Below are 25,759 nucleotides of genomic sequence, written 5' to 3'. Positions count from 1 at the left end.
CTTTAGAGATGCCAGTGAGCAATGCCATTAAAGAGAATAGGAATGGGAGTGACCCCCAAATATTCCATGATGTCATCAAAATTTCTCTGAAGCCTGAGGTTTTTGAGGAACTAAATTTTATTTTTTTGTGTGTGAGAAACTAAATTTTAGAAAACTAAAAAAGTGCATGTCAATTTTGTTAAGTCTAATTGTCAGTAATATTTTAACATAAATCTTTTTCATTTCAAAATGTAGAAGAAATAGAATATGAAAATATGAAGGAAGGAATAAAGAAGAACACAAAATATATCATTATTTCTTTAATGGATAAAGCAGTTTCTAAAATATGATATGGATGTATTACAATCCATCTTCAATACAGTTACTTAGGGCAGATTTCTATGGAAATTGTGAAATTTCTTTCCCTGGAAAGATATTCTTAATATGGTAGTATGCACCTGTAATAAAAACCAACCCATTGGTAATGAAGAGGGACCCAGATATAGGTTCCTACAACCTCTTCTCTCTGAGCTAGAGCTAAGAAATACTGTTATTTGGATATTGACCATTGGTCATTTTCTCCCTTAGATTAAATATGAGTCCAGAGTAAAACTGGTATAATTTTCTTTGCCTGTAACACTATATTGTCAACCATCTAATTTATGCAGCCTTTAAAGTTTTTATTTGTTTGTTTGTAATCTCTACACCCAATGTGGAGCTCAGACTCAATGACCCTGAGGTCAAGAGTCACATCCTCTTCCAACTAAGCCAGCCAGTTGCCCCTAAGAATATTAAGGAGAGAGAAACAAGTGTTCTTGTATTCAATCAAGACTGCATAATTTGAATACAAGAACACCTGTTTCTCCTTTTTCCTCTTCTTCTTTTTTTTTTTTAAGATTTTATTTTTGAGTAATCTCAATACCCAGTGTGGAGCTTAAACTCACAACCCTGAGATCAAGAGTCCTTAGAATCCCACCATTTTTTTTAAAGAGTTTTATTTTATTTTATTTAAGATTTTATTTATTTAGTTAGTTACTTGACAGGGAGTGAGCATAAGTAGTAAGAGTAGCAAGTAGAGGAAGAGGGAGAAGCAGGCTCTCCACTGAGCAGGGAGCCCAGTGTGGGGCTCCATCCCAGGACCCTGGGATCATGACCTGAGCTGAAGACAGACACTTACCCAACTGAGCCATCCAGGTGCCCCAACAGTCCCACCATTTAACCTTGATATTTTGTATGCATGTGCCCCTCCCCTCCATGATAGGACTTCCTAGCTTAGAGACAGGAAACTCCTCTTGCTAGAGTTCTATCAGTTTTCTGTCTTGATTACATTTTCTTTGAAGAAATCTTTTATCAAGTCTTTACCTGTTTACCAGCTCTGGTTGCTAGGTGGCCATATCCTATCCTCAGCCAACCCTATGTATCCCCTGCCTCTGTCTTTGATTAGGGTAAGTCCGGAGGCTTCTCAATGACCCAGAGGATCTCTAGCCTTTTCTGAATATAGAAAAATGAGACTTAATATCAAACACCCTCTGAAGGCACATTTCATTCCTGCATATCTTTAATATAATGTCTTGATCTTTGGTGACTTGAATCTCTACTCTCTTCAGAATTATCATTTTCTTTCTGGCTCCGCTGCCCTTTGCTGACCTTATGGAGCCTTCCAGAGTATTGTCTCAAAATTATCTCACAAACTAATTATGTCAAAATAGTTCCTGGTTGAAAATTCTCTTCCAAAAGTGAGATATGCTATCTTCTGTCACTGCATTTTTTCCCACTTACTCAGTGGAACTTTCTTTAAAAGTAAATCATCAGAAATATCTTATTTCATCAACACTTAGACCTCCAAAGCAGCTCTTTGCGTTTACAGTTTTACCTGGACCGGTTGATTTTGAATACGGAGGGTAAAAGTCAAGTCACAGTGTTTTTATCATAAGAAACTGCCTTGCCCATATTTTAGTCCCACTGAACTGTGTTCTCTGGAGAAAAGGTTTTTTTCTGTGCACGGAGCTGTCCAAATGCCCCAAAGGCGATCACAAACGACTGTGGGAAACCTCTTCAACTACAGTAATCTGACTGAAAATTACAAGGTTTGCTACCAAAGAGGAAAAATTACAATTCTGCATTCAGGTAGCTTGTTCCAGCAAAGTCATCTCTCATATAACTTCTGAGCTGGATGTGCTTCTTTTTTGCTATGGAAGACAATGATTGTGGCTATTATTTGTATCATTTTATTAGCAATGCCTTGAACACCTGGTAGCTCTGATTTGTTTGACAGTTGACATGGCATGTTTAAATCGCAGAAAAAATTGGCATATTGGTTGGTAGATAATAATGCAGCCGTAGCTGGGTTTGGGATATTGAATTTCGCTGGCATTGCTACTTATGAAAGGAGAAATAACTCTTTTTTTCTTGCTTCATCACTTATGATTACAGGGCCCTGCCAGTTCAGGCAATAGAGTCAATGCTGTCTATATATTTTACTACTCTTCCTGCGAGAGGGATCCCTGTGTTGCTGGATCTAGTTCCACTGTTTAAAGGGGATGTGCTATTATATCCCAGAAATGTATGAAGGAAGAGGAAGGAGAATGTTCATAACTTGAAGAAGAGATTGGCCAGATCCCGGCATGTTTCTCTAAATGGAGACGCTGCAGCTGGCTTAGGGAAAGCAAGCTTTGTTCTGGAGTAATGAATGGCTTTTCTTGTCTCCATTGCAGCGGTGAGTGAAGGACCAGCCAGCCAACAGCCACCGCTGCTGCCCCCAGCACAGCCTGAGCACCCCAGCACTGAGGAGGCACCAAGCAGAACCATCCCCACGGCCTGTGTTCGACCAACCCACCCACTCCGCAGCTTTGCTAATCCTTTGCTACCTCCACCAATGAGTGCAATAGAACCGAAAGTCCCTTACACGCCACTCTTGTCTCAGCCAGGTAAATGCCTGTTTGTTCACACTTGAAATAGTTGTTTTCCTCTGTGCCTCTCCTTAAGTGTATGAGGGTTCTGGAGAAGACGGGATGCAAAAATCTGTTCACCACAGAGGTTCGTAGGGCAGCTTGTAAGTATCTGCTTTGGCAAGCAACTGGCTGGTTATAGGTGCCTTTCATTCCTTTGGAAAGCCATTCGTGGATCCTGAACACTGCTGGAAACATTCCTGGTTCTTTAGTTGGCCACATGGATCTTAGAATTTAAGGCTAGGCACCAAGACTAGACGAAGAGGTACAAAAGCCTGAAAAAAACACTCTTCAGAGCTATGCATGTAAACCCATAATTCCGCTTTGTAGCCTTTCAATTGTCCTCTTCCAGAGGTTCTTATTTCCAAGTTCCAGGGCCAGAAAGGAGAAAAATGCAACTTCTTAATTTTAGAAAAGACAAAACAAAAACTTGGTTAGGAAGTAACATCTCTATGGTAACTGTGATAGCCTGACTTAGGAGAAATACATATTCCGTCATTCAGATGATCATAATAGAGTTCTCGTTTATATTAGGTCTTCCTCCACAGTTTCTGGGTACTCTGGAGCTCACAGCTGTCAAGTCCTTAGAATTTCCTTGGTGATAAGTGGATAAAGGAATCCTTAGTTATGTTAATGAATGTGACTTTTCCTGGGTTTTTGTTTGTTTGTTTGTTTTCTTGCTTGCTTATGAACATGAACTTTGGTCAACCCCCTCAAAGGTGAGGGCTGGTTGCTAGGAAGACCAACCATGACTAGAGAGTTGGAGCTTTCAGTCTCACTCCCAACCTCCAGGGAGGGGAGAAGGGGAGGTGGAATCTGCCAAGGACCAATGACTTAGTCAAGCATGGCTATGCAACAAAGTTCCATAAAAATCTCAGAGGACAGGGTTTGGAAAGCCTCCAGGTCAGTTTACATGTGGAGATTTGGGGAGAAGGATGGGACTAGAGAAGGGATGGAAACTCTATACTCTTTCTCCGGACCTCACTCTATGTGTCTCTTCATCTGGCTGTTGATTCATACCCTTTATCATACCCTTTAATAAATCGGTAAACATGTTTTCCTGAGTTCTGTGAGCTGCTCTAGCAAATGCATTGAACCCAAGGTGTGTGGGTCAGGGGGAGGGGTTGGTCCTTGGAACCACCAGTTTGTAGCTAGTAGGTCAGAAGCAGAGGTAGCAGCCTGGAGCATGTGAGTAGTATCTGAAATCAGGGGTGGGAGGCAGTTTAGTATGGCCGAATCCTTAACCTGTGGAATCTGTTACTATTTCCAGGTCGATCATCTCAGAATTGAGTTGAATTCTGAGACACCCTGCTGGTGTCTGAGAATTGGTTGCTATTGGTGGGGAAACCCCCTCCCTGCGACATTGGAATTAGGAACACTAGCCTTAAAGAATGCCTTTCTAAGAAGATCAGTTGGCAGAGATGAGAACCAGAGTGCCCTCTTCCCAATGCAGTGTTCATTTGATTGCCTCAACTGGTATCCAGTGGCACTAATCCAGAGTTCCTCTTTGTTTCTGTCAGGGATTAGGGGGCAGAGGGAGAGCAGAGAGGGGGAAAAGAAGAGGAAGGAGAAGGAAGAGAAAACGAAGAAGAAAGAGGAAAAGCCAAGGATAGGATAAAAGATAGAACAATAGATAGATAAGGAGATACATAAAGAACTAAACTAGTGCTTAAAATTATTTGAAGGATTAGAATAATTCTTAACAACGCCAATATATCAAGCACAAGATAGCAAAGTTCAGGGGTCCCAAGTAAGTAGAGGTGCATAGACACAGCTGGATTGGCAATTCAGCAAATATATGTAAGTTTCTGTTATTCAGATCCATACCCACAGCAGCTGTAGTCACCGAAATAATTTATAAGACTCATGACAACTGCAAAAGCTAGAAAAGCCACAATTGCAATTATGAATATTATCTAATTTAAAGAACGTTCCTTGTTCCCGGTATCATATTAAGTGATTTGTGTTAATGCTCTCTGGTGTTCTGCCTTTGCTGTGGTGTGTGGTATGGAAGCTCAGCTACCAGCTAACGCGGGGAGGTGGGATGGAGCATAGCGATGTGGGATTCCCGTCCTTGGGATGTATGAAGACTGTCCTCTCTGACACATAATCTCGATGGCTGCCATGACTTCGTCTCACAGGAAATAGCTCTCCTAACCCAAAAGAAGCCCACACTAGGGTTTAAAAGAGATCTGTATTGCCCAAACCCCACTCCCCACATCTATACACTCCACTCACATTATGGGCAGAGTCTGCTACTTTATAGTGCCCTGAAACTATGAGGTCTTTGCTAATCGAGACAAGGACAGTAGGAAGCAAGAGGATTCATTTAATGAAATTCCTGTGTCCCAATCTCACTGCCTGGTGATTTCTGGTTGCACTGTTTCTCACTGCAGTACCAACCAAAAGAACAGACCTCGGAAGTAACTGGTATTCAACCTTTTGTTGAACTTCAGTTCTATGCCTGGCATGCTTCTGCAGACTTGTAACACTACATTTGATCCTCAGAGCAACTTTGCTACTTTCTTAACCCTAGTTCATGGCTACTAGAATGGTGACTCAGTTAATTTACGTAATATAGTTAAGTCTGCACAACTACTGAGGGATGTATCTGTTCCTATTCTTTTTGGCTATAGCACAGGTTCTGAGGTTTGATGAACTCATTTGCACCTGTTATTTGTGTCTAACTTATTTAGTGACCAAAACAAAGATAATTTATTTAAAAACTTATTACCTCAAATCATTCAAAAACTGATATAAAAATGAGAAACATTTGAAGTAATTTTGAGTTAAGGAATACCTTTTCCTCACAAGCCTTCCTCACTCATATTTTAAATGAGGAAAGGTAAGAGGTTTAACTATTTTATGTGGAAGAACACTAGTTTCATAATACCAAAAAACTAGGTGCCAAAGCACTTTAATACTGTTAGCTACTCTCTTTAGTTGGGAGTAAAAATTAACTATGTTATCACACTGAGAAAGAAAAGACGAAAATAAAATTGTGAAGTCACTTTTTTTTTTTAATTTAAAAGTTTTATTTATTTATTTGACAGAGATCACAAGTAGGCAGAGAGGCAGGCAGAGAAACAGGAGGAAGCAGGCTCCCCACTGAGCAGAGAGCCCGATGCGGGACTCGATTCCAGGACCCTGAGATCATGACCTGAGCCGAAGGCAGAGGCTTTAACCCACTGAGCCACCCAGGCGCCCCTGTGAAGTCACTTTTAAAAGAAATTTTACCATGGCAGAAATATTTACCTTGGAACACACGCTTCGAAATCAACCCATGCTCCAGAGAACTGTAGTAACAAAGAACCCTCATTTTAGAAAGACAATAGACAGAACAAAGCCCTGGTATTGTTATTTACTACTTATTGTTTTCTTCCAGTTACAATAATAGGAAAGCGACCTTAAACAAAGTCTGACACAATGTAGCATAACTAAACTTATTATGTCTTTAAAAGATGGGAAATAGAGTCCTTTCTGCTGTCTCTACACCTGTTCTCTCAAAAAATAAGCATATTTGAAGAACCATTCTTTGATCTAATGCCATGTGGGCAAGATCTCATTTTCTTTTATCTCCACTGTACACTTAAGAGCCTTCTTTTTATTAACTATCTATCTAGTTTTAACTATCATTCTTGTTTTTATTTAAACTGTTTCTTAAAAACTCTCTCTTTTTTTATGCTTTCCAGTATCTCTGGGTTTGGGGGGGATTATACGTTTTTCATGCTTCTCCTTTAAACGCCATCTTCCCCCCTCTCACCTTGAGGCATATCCTGCGATCACTTTGGAATTATTAAATGCTTTTCCTTTTCATGTTTCTCCTTCATTGTCTCCCTGTGATTCCTGTTCATTTCATAATGTCTTACCTCATGATTTTCAAATAAGTTCTCCCTGCATTGCTTCTGACACATGGTAAATAGTATGCTTTTAAGAAAGGGCTGATGTTTACTTATTCTAATAGAAAAAGAAAATTAGCAGACTGACAAATGTATTAGCTGTGACATTAACTACATGCTTCTTAGCCTAAAAGATGAAATACTTAGAGCTTTCAACAAATTTTAATTCTAAGAAAATCATTACTTTAGTCAAACTGATTGATGAAGTAAAATCATTCTCTTGTCGGCTTGAAAAAAAAAATACCTCAAATAATTTTACTTCGGATTTCACAATAAAGGACTGAGTAATTTCTAATGAATTTATCTTTACTTACTGCAAGTAATTACTTTAGAATATGGTAATGTGAGGCATTGCTATAATTTTTAAAGATCACCGTAAATGAGAAGCTCCTTCTGCTTTGAAACCGCTTGAATTAGGATCAACCAAGAAGCTCTTTCCCTACTCATATTCCTGTGTGTGGATTTTTTAAGGGCAGCATCATTGATCTGTGCCTCAGTTGGACTTCCAGTAATGCATGTGGAGCTGCGTTCTCAGGGTGTGACATATAGGGCAGCGCATAGTATGCAGTAACTGTCTCCACGGAGTTGGGGAGACTTTTGCGGTATTTTTATAATCGTGTAATTAGAAAGTCAGCCGGTTGTTATAATGACTGAAATTCTGTCCACCTGAAAACACAAATTCGTTCCTTCATTGTTTTTTCTTTTTCTTTTCTTTTTTTTTTTTTCTTTCCCCCTTTCCACCTGCCGACTTAAAATTTAGTTTCCTGGACTAGAGTACTTTATGGTGTTTCTTACAATTTCATCATCCCCTCGTGATAAAGTGGTTCCGTTTCGTAACGCTTCCCAGTGAATAACTGTGCAGTCTTGACGCATTTCAGGGAGGCTCCAATCACCGCACTTTGCAAATCACAGATGCGGACGTCTAAGTGATTTGGCTTCGTCCCCTTTCAGGTTAAATAGAAAATGTTTGATGGAGTGTTGTGCTTCTGGCATTATAGATCTGACATAAATTCTACAAAGGGCCAAGATAGGGTGTTTTTTTTTTTTTTCTTCACTAGTGAAAATTCCTTTTAGCTGTGAAATGATCAGCTGCACTTTAAATGAACCTGGATTAGGAGACCATTTGTCTTCTGAGGCTGTAATTCTAAAGAGAAAGAAAATGTGACCTCTTAAATAGTGACTTTAATACTAACTAGTGACTGTTTTACAACATCAGCCCATGAAGTTCTTGCATCTTTGTAAAGGGGCTCACGGGCTTTACTGCCCTCCATTTACACACTGCGTTTCCGCATGTTTTCTTGTATAAAAGCAAAAACCTAGAACATTCCAATCTTTCCAATCTTCGGGGAATCAATATGTCAGTGGACATGACAAGACCAAAACTCATCTCATTGTACTACGAAATTGAGTTTGATTTTCCTTCTGCAAAATGTGGTATGTGCTTCAATTTGTCTGAGGACTGAGGACAAGGAGTGGGTGGAGGTGGCTGACAGTGGGCAGGAAAGGCATTTGATTTATATTTTATGGCTGGTTGGGAAATCATGTGTTCCTGCTATAACCTGATCTTTTTGACAGGCCTCATTTCAGTAAATATGCTATCACACAAAACTGCCAATAAATTACTATAACACATTAATACAATTGCTGCATTCCCTGAGCCACTTGTAGGCCACCGTAGAGGGTGTTCATCAAGGAGACCAAAGGAGTGTTTTGTTCTGCTGAAATCAGTCACAGACAGAGGTCATGGGAGAACAGACATCCTTCCACAGGTGAACCAAGATGGTCACTTTTCAGGTCAGTCAGGTCAAATAAATCATTGGCACAGCCAAGTAGGAGATATACATTGATTTGACATTATTGGGACCAATACCATTAATCAAGTCTGATGAGGAAAACGACACTATCTCCTGTTACATTTCATCTCATATGTAAGATCATCTCTGTTTTCATTTATTTGTTTCTGTAGGCAATTCCTTGATGTTCTCCTGTCCTCATTCTTAACAGAATTTTTTTGATAGGTGAAATCTAATTTCATTTGGTCTAGACACCCTTAATTATCCCTTAGGAAAAATAAGTCAAAATTACCTCATATATCACCAATGTTTGTGACTCTGGAGCCTACTTGGTATTTTAATAAAATATTATTTTCTCTAGTATGAGGTTCCAGTATTTAAAGAGGAAAGAGCTCTTCTAATTGCCTCAAAGGGAGGGAAATGATTGCTAGAGGAAACATTAGAAGTAAGTCATGTGACTGGTGTGTCATTTATAAATGACAAAACCAAAGTCTAAAAGACTAAGCAGCTTCCCCAAGGTCAACAATTGAACTAATGGCCAAGTATAAGAATTCAGAGAAATAGAATATTGAAGAGAAACAAAGGATTTTATTTAACTTCTTTGTGATGTGAATAGCTATTCTTAGTTCAACTTCCCCACCCCCACCTCAGGGCCTCCAGGATATTCCTAGTTATTAAATATCCATTAGAAAGAATTCTTGCATAGAAGGTAGTTTGAGTTATTTAGCTTAGCATTTGAGTAAATGTTGTATTCCTTCAGGTAGGCTAGATGGAAGAAAGAAGTTCTAGCAAAAGTCGTGCCTACCCAGGGACTCGGGACTAGCTCCCATCTGCTTAAACTCACTTGTCTGGCCTGCCCATGTCCCTCTTCAGGACAGTAAGGAGACAGGGAGCTGGCTGACATTTGTTGCTTCCAGTACCACACACCACAGGTAGCCAAGGCTTTGGAGTCCAGCAACAAAAATAAAGAAGAATAGAAGGAAGCATAAAGTGAAGATAAAAATCAAGGCACGTGAGAATATTATTCAGGTTGTGAGTTAGAAAATGTCAGGGTCAGCGAGCATGAACAACAAACAGCTGGTGTTTCTTTAGAATTGCAAAAACCTGTTGGGAGGAGGGAGGACAGTTGAGTCAAAATCTAAGTCCTTTCAACCAAACTTTTGCTCAATTAAAAAGAATAAGAGAAAATATTGCACCAGAAACAGTTATATCAATATATAAAATTGAGGTTACTTGTCAACTTAATGCAGTTAACCTCTGGGGTTAAAGTATTGAGTTACCACCTACATAATCATAAGAGAAAATGAAAAATATCTATTTTTGGAACTTCGTTACCAAGTAGACTACATACATTTGAAACATACGATTTAAGAATGTCCTTCGATTTTACTGGGGAGTGGGTGGCCCGGTGAGTGCCAGAGAATGACAAGGAAAAGGAAAAGGTTGAGCAATAAGTTGTTTTCAAAGCAGCAAACATTCCTTTCACATTTCCTAAGAATGTCATAGGTCACATGGTTAACTCTGCTATGTAAATTTTGTTTCTTATGAAACATCTTGAGGATCAAAGTGTCTTTTTCTAAAATAAGTTTACATAAAATTAATAAGGTTAAGGCTTTAGATTTTGCCGCCTTTTATAGTTTATAAAGGACCTTTCCAAATGAGTTTATGCCTAACAGAGAAGTAACTATAATCATCATTACTGACACAGAGGGAGACACTCACAGAGGTTGAATAACTTGTAACTTCTCTAGGATCATGTGTCATTGTCCTTAGGACCTTTATGTAAGCCACAGTGAGCACTCAATAAATATCTGTGGAGCTGATCAGAATAGAATAATAAAGGTAAAAGCCAGAAATTGAATTCGGGTCTTCAATTTCAAGTCAAATGATGATTACAGGTGAAGCAAAGCAACTTGACAGTTGGCAAGAGGATTAGAAAAGCTGAAAAATTTACGACGTCACAACCATCGGAGCCTAAGGTATTATGTTCTCAACTATGTATGACCTCTTATTCCAAAGCTGAATTAAATTGCATTGAGAGGGAAAAACAAAACAAAACAAAAACAAAAACAAAAACAAACAAAACAAAACGATAATGAAGCCACCACCCCTGGAAAATCTATTCACTAATTTAACATCGATACTACAATGGAGAATGACATCCACCTTCTTCATAGGAAGACAGAGTGTGGCTCAGTGGAAATAGAGTCCTGAGTCTTTCCATTATGCCAATTTTGGAATGAATTTTCCTCCCCCGAGTCCTACTTATTCTCATCTGTGAAATTTGATAGTCTTTCATCTCTAAAGAGAATGAAACTTATGAAATTCTAGCAGTTTTATTTACTGCAGAAACAAGGGTGGATATTCTATCTATATTTTTTCTTTGCTTTGTCATAAAGTATGAGTAAGAGAAGGGGATTCACTCAAGTAGATTCTGAACTCATAGTGTGCACTGTCAGTACTGACAGAAGTTGATGGAATTCCTTATAGTTCACCAATTAGCATCCGGTTTCTGTTCCTTCGGGAGCCAGGGGAAATTTTGAAACAAATAAAGTGTTCACATAAAACTCTGGGTTAATGGAGTATTGAAAATGTGTTGTGAAAAATCTAGCACACTGAAAACAAAAAAATCCCTGTGATATTAAAATAAAGTAAGAAAACCATTGCTAAAACCATTTAGAGCTCTCCCCTTCGGAATGTTTATAATGTTTATCTCACTGGCTGGGACTTAATGGAGGATTCAAGTGCCCTGTTAAACGTCCTGTGTATTTCGTAGCTAGGGTTGATGTTCTTATTACTAGCATCTTTTTATTTACCAGAAAGAAAGTCAAGACTCTCAGGAAGGAATGCCTTATCTTGTGTGGTAAAGGGATTTTAGCAAGCTGCTGTTACTTCCTTTCCTTCTTCCTCCTTCTTTTCCTCCTCCTCTCCCCCCTTTCCACCTTCCGCTCCTTCTTCTTTTCCTCCTGCTTCTTCTCCTTCTTCTGCTTCTCCTCCTGCTTCTCTTTTCTTCTTCTTTTCTCTCTCCTTCTTCTTCTTCTCTTAGTGAAAAACAAGAAGTCAGCCCTACTGACTTCAAACCAAGAGACATATTATGACCTAATTGCAGATAGAGGCTTATAGGAATTAAGAATAATGATATTCGCAATGATACCCTTTTCATATCTACTCCCAAGTACCCTTCTTCAATGTACTTCTTCCCATTTCCCATCCTTTTACCCAGTTGTTGGGTCTGGGGTCACCTGAGCCACCGAAAGAGCACATTTCCAATTATAATAATGCGTTGACCTAGTCTACCTTTCAAGGTTGAGATAGCTAGTTTAAAACTTGTGTTGCAGTCGGTGTTGCATGTAAAATTATAGTTATTGGTTTGTTCTCTTTTCAGCTACTCTTTGGAGTGGTGCCTCAGTTAGTTCTTTGAAATAGGTGGCTTTGTGCACAGGATCTGAGCTGATGCCTACCCCAGGGCAGGACTAAAGGCAGCACAGTGGGGCCATGTGATGAGAAGTATATCCCAATCCCCCGTTCTCTTCTCTGGCAGGAGCCACATAGGACTGAAAGAGCATTTACAGGAAAAAAAAAAAAAAAACATATATATATATATATATATATATATATATATATATATATATATATGAAAACTCTAGGACCCAGCTTCCTTGCTCATTGGCTGGGGTAGTGTCAAATAAGTCACTTCACCTCTTTATGCTTTCATGTCTCACCATAAATGGTGGAAATAAAATCTAGTGTGGAAAGGGTTTGTTCATGTAAAATGAATTATACTAGTTAAAAATGTGAGCCCTGCATCCAGGAGCTTACGATTTGATATAAGCGGGAGACCACACTGAGGTATACATGAGTCCTGGTGAAGTCCTTATATTCAGAAGCTGTAGGATTAGGTGAAAGGGGGGTTAAAATAAATTCTAAGGGTTTAGTGGCTGGTGAAACAAGATCTAACTCCAGAATGTTATATTTCACTCCCTGTGCACCCACCAGAAAGAGGGCGACCCTTGTACCCTTGCACAAAGAGTGGTGAGCAGGCGAGAGCAGAGGGTCTGTCTGCTCAGCGCTGTCCGAATATGGTTTCCTGAGTAGAGAGAGAAGTGTGCCCTCTTCCACTTGAACAGGTCTTGCTCTCAAATTATAAATATATCCAACAAGCAGGAAGCTCCCACCAGACCCTTTAAATGACCAAACGGCATTAAATTACATTCCCTCTCTAATCTCTTAATCTGTTTTTACCAATTGGTATGAGAGCCCATTCTTCAAACCCAGTAAGGATTTATGTCCAAACGGTGTATAGATTTGGTGGTCACGTGCCTGACTTTTCTCTCTTAGAAAGAGTGCATTTCCTAAATTGCTTCTCAGGACGAACCAGTTTAACATGACTAAAGCCCATGGAATTTCCCAGAACCCAGCTCTAATATCTGACTTAGCTCTTCCCTGCATTAACTCTCTGCAAAGAGAATAGCAGGGCAAGGAAGAATGCAAAGTAGGGAGCAAGAATTGAGCTGTTGAAAGTGGGAAAAAGAAGCTATCAAATATATGTAAAACATTACTGATATCTTTGTCTTCTCATATATATATATATATATATATATATATACTTTTTAAGATTTTATTTATTTGCCAGAGAGAGAGAAAAAGTACACACAAGCAGGCAGAGAGGCAGGCAGAGGCAGCAAGAGAAGCAGGCTCCCCATCTAGCAAGGAGCCCAATGCAGGACTTGGTCCCACGACCCTGGGATCATGACCCGAGCCGAGGCAACGGCCCAACCAACTGAGCCACCCAGGCATCCCTCATATATTTTATTTTATTAGGAATATTATATATAGTATGATTCATTTCCAAATGTGATTTGACATGTAAGTTTTTCATTTTAAACTCTTCATGAACATGACTCGCTAAAGCCACACTCCTTATTACGTGCCGGGGAATTACCTACAGATCTTATTAAAACGCAGATTCTGAATCAGTGGCTCTGAAGGAGTGCCTGAGATTCTGCATTTCTAAGAGGATTCCAGAAGATGCTGACACTGCCACTCTGTAGATCACACTTCAAGGAGTGAGGTTCTAGAACATACCACGCGTCCTTCACCTGTAGTTCATGGAAGAACTCGAGGGTTTTGTAACTCACTTGAAATCACATTCACCTCTGTGTGTGTGTGTGTGTGTGTGTGTGTGTGTGTGTGTGTGTGTGAGGGAGCACATGCACATTTTTCCCAGCGAGTGCATTTACAGCTTTTGTTAGAGTCCCAAACTGTTCATTATCTATAACAAGTTAAGGACCACTTAACCAGCCACTTTGTCATAATCCTGCATTTAGGCTCAGTGGTGCAATGTAAACAACAGAGTATTTTCTGCTTTGCTTCATTTTGTTTTGTTTTTTAGACCAATCCAAAGGCCTTTAGTAAAAAGTAACTTTCTGGAAATCTAAGGCCAACAGCTGAACATGTTGCCCCTGCTCAAATGAAATTCTGCAAAATTAGGTCATTCATTTTCTTGTGCAAACACCTGGGGCCTTAGTGTATATTTGTCAATGCCTGATGAAGGAACTGAATTAATATTTTATTGTCTTAAAAGGGATCCCACTTCGGAAACGGTCTCTTTTTTGTTGTTTTTTTAAGTGAGACTAATAGATAAGATTCATAACCACCTGTGATAAGTTTTCCCCAGAAAGGGAGGTTCTGTGGGAACCCGAGATGGGTTGTCATTTAAGGAGGTCATCAGAACCTGTTCGTGGCATCTCGTGCTCTGATGTGCAATGGAAAGTGCTTCATCACAGCCTGGATGATTGCACCCACGTTTCCTCAAACAGTGACTCACGGCACAATGACAATTTTAGATTCATCTGGTGTCATACCAGGGTGACGAGCATAGGAAATCAATAAAAAATATTTAAACAATATTTTTGGTAGTGACCATGTAAGTGAACCGATACGCAGGGGTAATATAAATCACAGAGAATGGGAGGTAATAAAAGAAATGTTTATTTGAGTAGTGAAAAAGTTAGGTTGTATTATATAATATCCTGAAAAATATCATCATAAATCATTTATCGGACAATAAATCATTCTAAGGAGTAAATATATGTTTGAGGAGGCTTGGTAATAGTAGAGAGCAGGTGCAAGAGAGGGGAGTTTTTACAGAAAAAGAACTTCCTTCTCCAATAAATGTTTGAACAAGTCTTCCTCCCTCCCTCTGTGCCCCCTCTTTTTTTCTCTCTCCCCCCACAGATGTCTTTCTTTTGCATTACAAGGTTGTTTGGTTACCTCCCTCCCTCATATCATGCTTCTTAAGTGGTAACAGGACCTATACAAGGACCTACCAGTACCCAAGTATTTGAATTTAAGAAATTACAGATCAGAGAGAGGAACAATGATAGAGTATTGAAAAGTACCATGACAAAAATGCTTTAAGACTTTTTCCCTGAATTTCTTGATGTTTTTGATGTCTGAGAATTTTCTGCACATATTTACCTTTCTCCTGGTACTCCTGGGTTAGACAGATGGTACAGGATCCAGTTTCTGAAACCTGTGCCAGTCGGGGACCATCTGTCGCTCAGATTCCATCGCCCTCTCCTCCTTCAGCTCCAGTGCGCTCACTGTCTTCCAGCTGCCACACAGTCAGTCCCTTCTTAGTTAGTTCCTGCATATATTCTTAAATTTTATCTCTTTATTCTACACGCAGTATAATTCTAATGAAATACTGCTCATATGGCTTATCTTCCCAAGCCAACATTTAATATGATAATAGACACCAATTTTCAATAGTCTTTCATATCACAATAAAACCTAGTATGTGCTGGATCCCAGTAGATACTCCAGGAAAAAATGAACTGATAATAAGCATGGTGATTTGCTTGCAAACTTTGTTATTGACACTTGCCATTAGCAAACACTTAACATGTGAATTTGCTATCTTATATTAATGTTCATAGAAACACAGAGAGGAAAGTATTGACTCATGAGGAATCTTGGGATCAGAGAAGATAAAATAATTAATTCAATGTTACATTATATCAAAATGTCAGGGCCAGGAATTGAACCTAGGACTCTCTGAAACCAAAGCCTACTTTTCTGAGCAACTATATAATAATAATACATGTACATAAAGGGACAATGATTATGCAATTAGTAATGTCACAAATACTAAACACTCCACATATATTTTAGTATCTCCCTTAACATGTAAATATATATCTATGGAGAGATTATTTTTTCCAGAGGTATTGTAACACTAATCCATGACAAAAAACTCCAGATACATTCACAAGAGGAAAAGAAAAAAAAATAGACTTTGTTTATTTCTGTTTTCTCCATGTATTATTTACATTTGCCTTAGCTTTTATTTTGTCTTTTTTTTTTCATTTTCCTTTGCAAATATGTATTGATTACATATTTTTCATACTTGAATTGGCCCAACACATCCAACCAGAGAAAGTTTCATTTCTCTTTGGAAGACTAAAATAAATATCTATATAAATGTCAAAAACCCAGAGATACCATGGGCTTATTTATTAGCCCAATACAAAATATCCAATAGCCTATTTTTCACAACTAGCTTCCAATCGTCTTATAGATATGAAATATTCAGAAACTTCATGCTGCAAGAACATGTCAAATATTGAAAAGTTATGGAACATTGCATAACAACATATCTTCCTTATAAATAATTTCCCATATATGGACTTGAAGAGATCTTTCTGACCCAGCATGACAAGGATGAGTCAGAATTTTTCATTGACATTTTGTTCCACTGCAAATAAAGAATAAAATCTCAATCAACAATATCTTTGGGGGGGAATGGACTATTCTCAGGAAATTGCATTTCTGGTTAGCTCAGGGTAAAATACAAATCATTTTATAATAAAAATGTTTATCAGTTGGCAATCCTATGATAGCTATAAATAAGGACTATGAAGAATGCCATTCTACACATGTCTTGTCTATAAATCCCACACCATCTCTGCAGAGTAGACCATGTCATTTTATATGCAATGGACCCAGAGTATAGGAGAATTGAATACCATCTCCAAGATCACCGTTACTAAAGTGTGGGGACAGCATGTAAGGCTAGTTCTGCATGATGGCAATATTCATTCCTTGATTGCTGGAGAATCACAAAAGCATACCAGGAAGGACCAGAGTGAAGAAAATGCCAGGGATGAGAAAGTACAACATGTTTTCAGAGTCTACAGGTAACATTCTTTTGTTAGAGAGAATGATCCCTAGAGTAATCATGAGATAATAAGCTAGGAAAAGGTAGGTTAGTGACTTAGGAGAATCAAATCGCAAACTGAGATGAAAATGGAAAGTGTGTAATGTAGATTGATGCAAGTGAGAACTGATGGAGGAGAAAGTGGCAGGACTTGTCTTCCAAAACAAGAAACAGGCAATTGAGTGAATGATTGGCTATGAAGAATGAGGGGGAAAGTGAGGTGCAAGGTGACTCAGCTGTTTGAACCCTGTTCCTGAGGCACACAGTTATAGGCAAACAGAAGGAGGGGAGTGAGCTGAGGAGGTACTTTGTGAGAGGAAAGCGAGCACCAGAGAGAGTGGAGTTTGTTGAGCCTGAAGGGGCAGGGGACCATGCAATGGAGCTAGACAGTGGGTGTGGGGAAGTGGGAGGAATTCAAGAGGGAATCAAAACTGAGAAAGGGAAACCCTCCTACACTGTTGGTGGGAATGCAAGCTGGTGCAACCACTCTGGAAAACAGCATGGAGGTTTCTCAAAATGTTGAAAATAGAACTGCCCTATGACCCAGCAATTGCACTACTGGGTATTTACCCTAAATATACAAACGTAGTGATCCAAAGGGGCACGTGCACCCGAATGTTTATAGCAGCAATGTCCACAATAGCAAAACTATGGAAAGAACCTAGATGTCCATCAACAGATGAATGGATCAAGAAGATGTGGTATATATACACAATGGAATACTATGCAGCCATCAAAAGAAATGAAATCTTGCCATTTGCGACAACATGGATGGAACTAGAGCGTATCATGCTTAGCGAAATAAGTCAAGCAGAGAAAGACAACTGTCATATGATCTCCCTGATATGAGGAAGTGGTGATGCAACATGGGGGCTTAAGTGGGTAGGAGAAGAATCAATGAAACAAGATGGGATTGGGAGGGAGACAAACCATAAATGACTCTTAATCTCACAAAACAAACTGAGGGTTGCTGGGGGAAGGGGGGTTGGGAGAAGGGGGGGTGGGGTTATGGACATTGGGGAGGGTATGTGCTTTGGTGAGTGCTGTGAAGTGTGTAAACCTGGCGATTCACAGACCTGTACCCCTGGGGATAAAAATATATGTTTATAAAAAATAAAAAATTAAAAAAAAAAACCTGAAGAGTAGATTAGAGAATCATTTTCAGAGAGGTGAGAGCTTTATTTAGCATGGGGTAGATAGATGACAACTCCCAGAGAAAGAATTTGAAGGAAAAGAAAGAAATTTGAAAAATGAAATATGAGGTAAGTCTACATTTTATGAGGGAGTAAATAAAGATGTACTAGAGGTAGAACAATGGTAAAATTTTTCAGAAGCCAAGAAGGTAGAGCATTTCAAGGAAAAGGCAGTTTTAAACAAAATAAGTCCTTGATTCAAAGTTGCCATTGTTTTTATTTTCTTCCAGTATTTTACTATAAAAATATTAAATGCTCAGAAAAATTATACAGTCAACTTCCCTGTACCCACCACCTAGATTCTGTATTTTTGCCTCATGTTTATCCAACCATCCACCTTAATTTTTGATACATTTCAAAGGAATTACAGACATCAGTTCACTTTATCCCTAAATACCTCAGCAAGTATATAAAGATGCCATTGCCTTTGGAGCATTCCATTGATTTAGCTGTATAATTTTAAGAGAAAAAATAAAAACTATAATAATATTGCTGTGACTCCTAGAACTGAGAAAACATAATGCTAACAAGTCCTATAGAGAAATTTATAAGGCAGATACCCATTAGGTTTAAAAACTATGATGGTATTTATGACCTTTATGTCTGACATTTATATAGATTGGTGAGGTCAAAACCAGGTGTCTGAGAGAGACATGGTGAATAAATAAATAGGTAATGTGCAAGTGTAGACAACCCCTAAAAGTATGGCAGCAAAATACAGAGAAGAAGTTGGCTTCTTAATGGAGAAAATGAAAATGCTTACCTAAGTTACTTTCCTCAATGGCATACATATTCTTTGGGATGGAAGTGGTGAAGGTGTTTAACTTACAGTTGAAAATATTTTTAAATGTATGATCATTGACATATATGATCACCTCTTTGAATAAGTAAATTACTGTGAGTTTTTGAAAAGTTCTTGTGCCATGAATACCATTCATGTTGTGCTTTGGTCAGTCCGAGAAGTATATTTGTAAAAGTTAGAAGAGATTGGGTTAGTATGATAGTGTACTAACCCCAGAATGTAATCTGAAAGGTGTGTTTCTGGCCATTGTGTCTTAATATCAGAGTGTGTGTGTGTTTTGTGTGTGTGTGTGTGTGTGTGTGTGTCTGTGTGTCTGTGTGTCTATGTGTCTGTGTGTCTGTGTGTGTGTAAAGGACAGAGGGAAAGAGAGACAGAGAGAGACAAAGATTTGATGGCTTCTATTAAAAAACAAAATCAGATTTTAAAAATCAAGTATATTGGATATTAAGAAATCTGGGTCTGAATAATCAAGATTATACTAGAAAAACAGAATCCTCTTTGGCTTATTGTCTTTATAAAAGGAAATATTTCCAATATTGACAAAATAATTGATTTTTGGAAAGTAAGAATCATTATATTTATACACCACGTGAAATATACATGAATGCCAACTTTGTGTACTAGTGTGGATGAATTTGGGAATGATCATATTCTACACAGAATACATAATTACAGAAGTCGTGTGAGCTAATATCTGGATTTCTGCATTGTTTATGCATTTTACTGAGGTTTTCATGAAACGATAGGAAACTTTACGCTGTGTCACTTGTCTTTATGAATTCAGGATGTAGTTTCTCTAAAGTTTGATCATTAGAATATCAGCAAAACTGGGATAATACAAGAGGGGTTTTTAAGCCTAGTTTTGGTGAAAAACAGAATTGACAGTTTTCCTCCTATAGGCACAAAACATCTAAATAGATGAATTGATGGAAATAAAGAACTCAAACCTGTTGTTTCTTGTTGCAAATAGACTAGAAAAAGAAAAAAAAATCAATTTGGGAGGAGGACACAATTGTCCCTTTCATAACAAATTATCTGAAAATGATCTGGAATATCCATGAAATTAACTGAGAGCCCTCTTGACTTTGACATTATATGCAGAACTTAGGAAGTCACGGTGGACCAGTGAACTTGGGCTGTGGGAGCCTGCCTGTAAACAACACAGGTGTTTAGTTTTGATTTTATAGTTTTTGTTTTGTTAATACGTGGTCCAGTAACCTCAGAAAAGCAGCCAAAAAAGAGAGGAACCTAAAAGTGTTCTGGTGAATTAATTTCTCAAAATCATAGCTGGTTTTCCTGAAAGCTTTCTTATCCAGAGGTATCTAAATCAGGAGGCAGCTCAAAGGAGCAGGATTATGAGAGCAGAATCTCTGTGGCCTCCTCTGTTTGTTGTTGTCTTGTTTCCAGGAAAAAATCCTACAAATATGATGTCAGCTCTACTCTGTATGAATTAGGCACTGACGTAGGTTCTAAAGACAAAAAGACACGTTAGACAATCTTAAGGACAAAAAGACACATTAGACAATGTTTTTGTCCTTGAAGGCTTTTTGTCCATCCTTTTCTTAGACACTATTTCCCAACATAAACGTTATAGAATGACTATTTATCAAACTTAACTCCCTTTAAAGCCTTCTGTAAGGCTCTCCTTTATCCATTATAAATGCAAAATAAACACCTGCCTTTTATTTAGGATTCTTAGGGATTCAAAGCTATCTGGGGCAATACTGACCTCATGTCTCCAACCCAGTTGGTCACTTCATCAACACAACCTCAGTGTTTCCCTTATTTTTGAAGAGAGGTGGGAAGGTTGCGAAAAAAACATAAAGCTTCTATCCCCAGAAGTGACATTGAGGTATGTTCCTCACCTTTAAAATAGAATACACATAGAAGACTGAATGTTTTAAGATTGATGCCAAAGCTTACATACTTGAAATTCAGTCACCCATGAGGAATGCCTGAGGCTGTTGTATCTAGATAAATACCCACCCTTTTTGTTCCATATGTTGTTTACGTGAAAAGGTAGACAATGTTGCACATTTCCCATGTACATGTTTCTTATTTTTCCAGAGCCTCAAAAGCTTCTTGTGTGTGAGAAGTATGTACAACTATATACTTCTATTTTCCACCAGCCATCCCAAGCCTGTAAAGAACTGTTATTTAATAGTAAATACATGTGACAGTGATATTATGGTTCACGCTGAAACTAGACGGAGAGAGGCCATTTTATTTGTCAGAATGGGTCAGGGACCAAGGAGAGATGTGAACCCAAGCCTCTGCAAAACTATCCATTTTATCCATATTCTTAAGGGTGATGAAGTGGAAAATGAGTTAGGAAATAGGAAAAAGTAGGCAAGGATGGGGAAATTAATATTGAAATCAAAATCATGCTACCCGCGGGCCGCTGATTTGACCCACGGGGCTCCGTTCACCCCATTCCCGCTGCAGCCTGTTCCCGCATTTCTCACCAAGAATCATTTTACTTGGGAGAACCCTCTGCAGAGAGAAGCTAGCAGGAGTTTGCACCTGGCAGTCATACATTATGTACCTAATGAGCAAATGAAATGTTTAATAACTGTACTGTGAAAATAAAGCTTAAAACAGTCAATTCCTGCTGAGGATGCTTATCTACACCTGATGCACGCGGCTGGGCCATCTCAGATCTTCAGCTTCATTTGTATTTTTATCCCCTCAGTGGGTCCTGCTGAGGAGAGTAACATTAAAGCCAAAGCAATGCTCACTTAATTAGTTGTATACCTGTGTAGACCCATTTATTTAGCATATTGACATCATGTGTTCTACCTAAGGGTCGCCTGAAACACTTCTTCAACATGCACCCTGGGTAGGGGAAAATCTATAGTGGTTTCAGATGGAACATTTGTAAATTTAAATTTTTCAATTAATCATGGATAATGTAAACTTGCTGTAATTTAAACTGCCTATTTTTAGTTGAGCTGTCTGTTAGTTTGAAATAAAAAAGCAGAACGACCATAATTGTTATGCTTTTTATTAATAACTTTAAGAGAAAATGATAGAACATTTTTTTTTTTTTTAGAAAGTACTGGTTTAACTCATAAGTTACTGTAATTGGATTTTAAGGATTTATTGGCTGGAGATTTCTTTCAATTCTTTTTTTTTTTTTTTTTTTTTTTTAACCATGGATTAACTAGTGCTTCCTGAAGCTTAAGGAGAGCAAAGAAATCCACATGTAAAGTTCAGTATGGGTAGAATAGCTGTATTCTCCTTCCTTGTAGAATGTTATAGTTAATAGCTTAAAGATTAAATTTTTTGACCTTTATAGCTATAAGGAAATCGAGACCCAAAGAAAGTAGGCTGCTAAGCCAAAGTTACAAGACTTTATGACTTGTTCTTTGAAGTCCCAGTTAGGACTCTTCCTCAATATGTAAGTATTTATTTAAACACACATTCTGTGCCTAGAATTTATTGTGTAGTATATATATATATATATATATATATATATATATATATACTTTTTTTTTTAACTATCAAGGAAAAAAAAGTAATACAGGAAATCACAAACCTTTTGTCATGAAGACCAGCTTGGTCTTCAGGACTGGGGACCCATCCACTCTCAAGGGCCTGTCTGTGAAAGACAATGTTTCAGAGCCACGGTGCCAACCCTCTCACCACTCACTTGCTGCCCCCCTCAGCCTTGTTCACATCCTCTCCAGAAGTGACACAGTGCTCTTGTTCACACCTGAAAGTTGTTCTTCATATTCCGAAGTGATCACAGAGGATCATGACTGCCAGGTTAAGATTATATTAAATTAGTGGCTGAAAGCCATGAAAAGAGTTCTTTTAACTTCTGTCTTTCATTTGCTTTTGCTTTGATATATTGCTCTGATAAAACTCAGAGAAGTTTCATTGAAATTTTTTGTGTGTTTAGACCAATCATTAACATAAGCTCAGTTCTCCCAAAACAAAGAAGTAAATATGCAGACTTCTCTGGTGGTTACTCCCTAGATCTACAAAGAATAGGAAAAAACTCTCAAAAGCTCTATCATTGCTCAACATTGAAGAACAGAAGTTTAATTCCCTGGTGTAAATGCTCTTTCTAATTCTTACTGTTCCCATTAGTTCTTTGGGAAGATAGGATGGTAGTTCTCTTTCAGTGAGTCAAAACATCTCTGAGCCCAACAAAGGCTACCATGCCTTAAGGCGGCCATGATGAGGAATGAGCACACAGAGACTGGGGGGGACCAGGGCCGCAAGAACAAAGCTGGCTTTTAAACTGGTTTCTGAGGACATTGTGAAAAAGACCAAATTGGGGGCGCCTGGGTGGCTCAGAGGGTTAAAGCCTCTGCCTTCGGCTCATGACCTGAGGATCCTGGGGTCCTGGGATCGAGTCCAGTGTCGGGCTCTCTGTTCAGCGGGAAGCCTGCTTCCCTCTCTCTCTGCCTGCCCCTCTGCCCACTTGTGATCTGTCTCTCTGTCAAAGAAATAAATAAAATCTTTAAAAAAAAAAAAAAAGCCAAATTGCAGCAGATAAATGTGGCAATGACAACCTCAACCCTGTTACTGAAATCTAGGAAGGTTCAATATGAAGGAATGGCCTCAAATTAAATGGTGCCCCAACAATCACAATTCATCAGTAAGTGAGAGGCAGCAAGAGGGTTCCCCCAGTGTCATCTTCAGATTGCACTGAGCTCCCAGCTGCCACTCTCTAAGACGATGCTAAGTGATTTACCCTGCTTTCTCACTTGGCCATAGCTCATGCCATGAGACTGGTGATTTTATATAAAGATGTTTGCTTGATTTCAATGGTGTAGAAAATGGATTCAGAATTTTTTAAAAGATTTTATTTATTTATTTATTTGACAGAGAGACAGAGAAAGAGAGAGCACAAGTAGGCAGAGTGGCAGGCAGAGGGAGAGGGAGTAGCAGACTCCCGGCTGAGCAGGGAGCCCGATGCAGAGTTCGATCCCAGGACCCTGGGATCATGACCTGAGCCCAAGGCAGCCGCTTAACTGACTGAGCCACCCACATGCCCCGGATTCAGAATTTAACCAAAGGGGCAAGACACTGGTAGGGTCTCCAGCATAAGGTGAAGGATTAGAGGCACGATGTCTGGTCCTGTGGAAGGATGGGGATGCAGACTAGAAAATCCAGATGGGAGCCACTAACACATAGTGAACTACAAGTACATAAGTAAGGAGAGAAGCTCACCATGGGGAGCTTTTAAGGACCTAGTGTTCACCAGTGTCCAGGCTTGAAACATCGGTGGTTCAGAGTAGAAAATGCTGAAATCTACCCAAATGCAAACGTAGCATAGGAACAGAGTTAATGCCCACCGAAAACCATGCGCATCAGCTTTTGAATAGAGCATGTTTTCATAGAAGTCTTTGTTTTACAACATCTGTTCCCCTTTACTAAAGGGCAGTTTTGAAACCAAAGTTATCTTTTTGGCTACTGGTAACTCTCCTAAGAAATGTGCCTCACAGTCTTTTCTTAATGCCCCATCCAGGAAAAGGAGAAAAAAATATTTAAGACCATAAAATACCTCAGGAAAACTCTGCTAATGAACTCTAAAAACTTTTCAAATTCTTCCCCTAAACTGGAATTTTATTGAAATTAATTTGACCTTCATCCTTTGATCTCCAGGGACCTTGGTGTTCTGTTCAGCAAAATAAAGAGAAGGTCACTAGATGAACTCCAAGAGCCCTTAAGGGAATAGCATTCTGAATTTCTTTGAATCTGTGAATATTACTTGAGAAAAGGCAGTCACTTGAGGTTTAAACACTCTGTGTGGTCTTTGAAGCCAAGACAATGTCTTTAGTTCTTTTTGTAAAATGCAGTGTCTTGTATATTGTTCAACACTCAGTAGGCTTCGAATGTGTAAGTGTTGCCTGGACACTAGAGAAAATCAATTATAATGATCTTCTTTCTAATAGGTCTGAGTTATGGTACTCTCTAGGCATACTTGCATTGTACTGTAATACTTTAAGTATTTTAGATACAGTATAATACACTGTGGATCTGCCCAAGTGCTTAGGATCCAGGACACAAAACACAGCATTAAAATATACTTTTAGAGAGAAAACTGTAATTTTTCCACATGCAAAGCTACAAAAGAGATAGTCAAATAAATAGGGAATTTTACAGAACACTCTAAAACAGTCTTTATTTTTGTATGTTTCCTGACACCAGGAGAAGTCAATGACATAGGCAGAGCTTATTATTTCCTACATAATTATGTAGGAATTATTTCCTACCTATTATTTCCTACATAATAAGCTCTGCCTTTGTCATTGACTTCTCCTAGTGTCATTCTCTTTGTAGATAACTATGTTAAGGTGAATTGATTTACAATATGTGTTAGATATACACTGCTTGTGTTTAAGAGTTAAATTGTCAATTTTTCAGACATAATTTAGTTTATTAAAAATTTTAAAGCTGGGGGAGTCTGGGTGGCACAGTCCATTGAGCATCTGACTCTTGGTTTTGGCTCAGGTCATGATCTCAGGATCACAAGATGGAGCCCCAGGAAGGGTTCTGAGCTCAGTGCAGAGTCTGCTTGAGATTCCCTCTTCTTCCTTTACCCCTTCCTCTCGTGCTCACTCTCTCTTTCTAAAATAAATACATAAATCTTTACAATATATATGTATAAAATAAAAATTTTAAAGCTAAAACTTTTTAAAATAAAATAGATTTCATAATCAAGAACACCTAAGTCAAAATTGGAGCAAAAGTAAATACATAAAAACTATGTACAGAAATCTGTGTTTTTAAAATGCACTGACTCAAATATAGGAAAGGAAGAGGTAGCTCATGGAATGTTCTAAGAGAAGCAGCTTTCCATGGCAATAAAGTTTAACTCCAGTTTAAGCAGAACATGGTGAACATTCTAGAAGGGAAAATAAGCATAATTCAAGAAATGGAATTCAAAGTAGGGGTTCAATAGATTCT

At 38.5% G+C, this 25,759-nt stretch overlaps 1 protein-coding gene across 3 annotated transcripts in view; it reads left to right on the top strand.

Annotated features, from left to right (window-relative positions):
* Positions 1–25,759, top strand: part of DCC (DCC netrin 1 receptor) — a 1,159,911-nt gene that overhangs the window by 1,123,047 nt on the left and 11,105 nt on the right. For all 3 annotated transcript variants that reach the window (XM_032310413.1, XM_032310412.1, XM_032310410.1), the window contains exon 27: positions 2,694–2,906. In XM_032310413.1, the coding sequence (XP_032166304.1) occupies positions 2,694–2,906 (213 nt within the window). The remainder of the gene's footprint in view (positions 1–2,693; positions 2,907–25,759) is intronic.

Source organism: Mustela erminea, chromosome 13 (assembly GCF_009829155.1).
Source record: "Mustela erminea isolate mMusErm1 chromosome 13, mMusErm1.Pri, whole genome shotgun sequence".
In the NCBI taxonomy this organism is placed as follows: Eukaryota; Metazoa; Chordata; class Mammalia; order Carnivora; family Mustelidae; genus Mustela; species Mustela erminea.
This window is presented reverse-complemented; position numbering and strand designations above follow the sequence as displayed.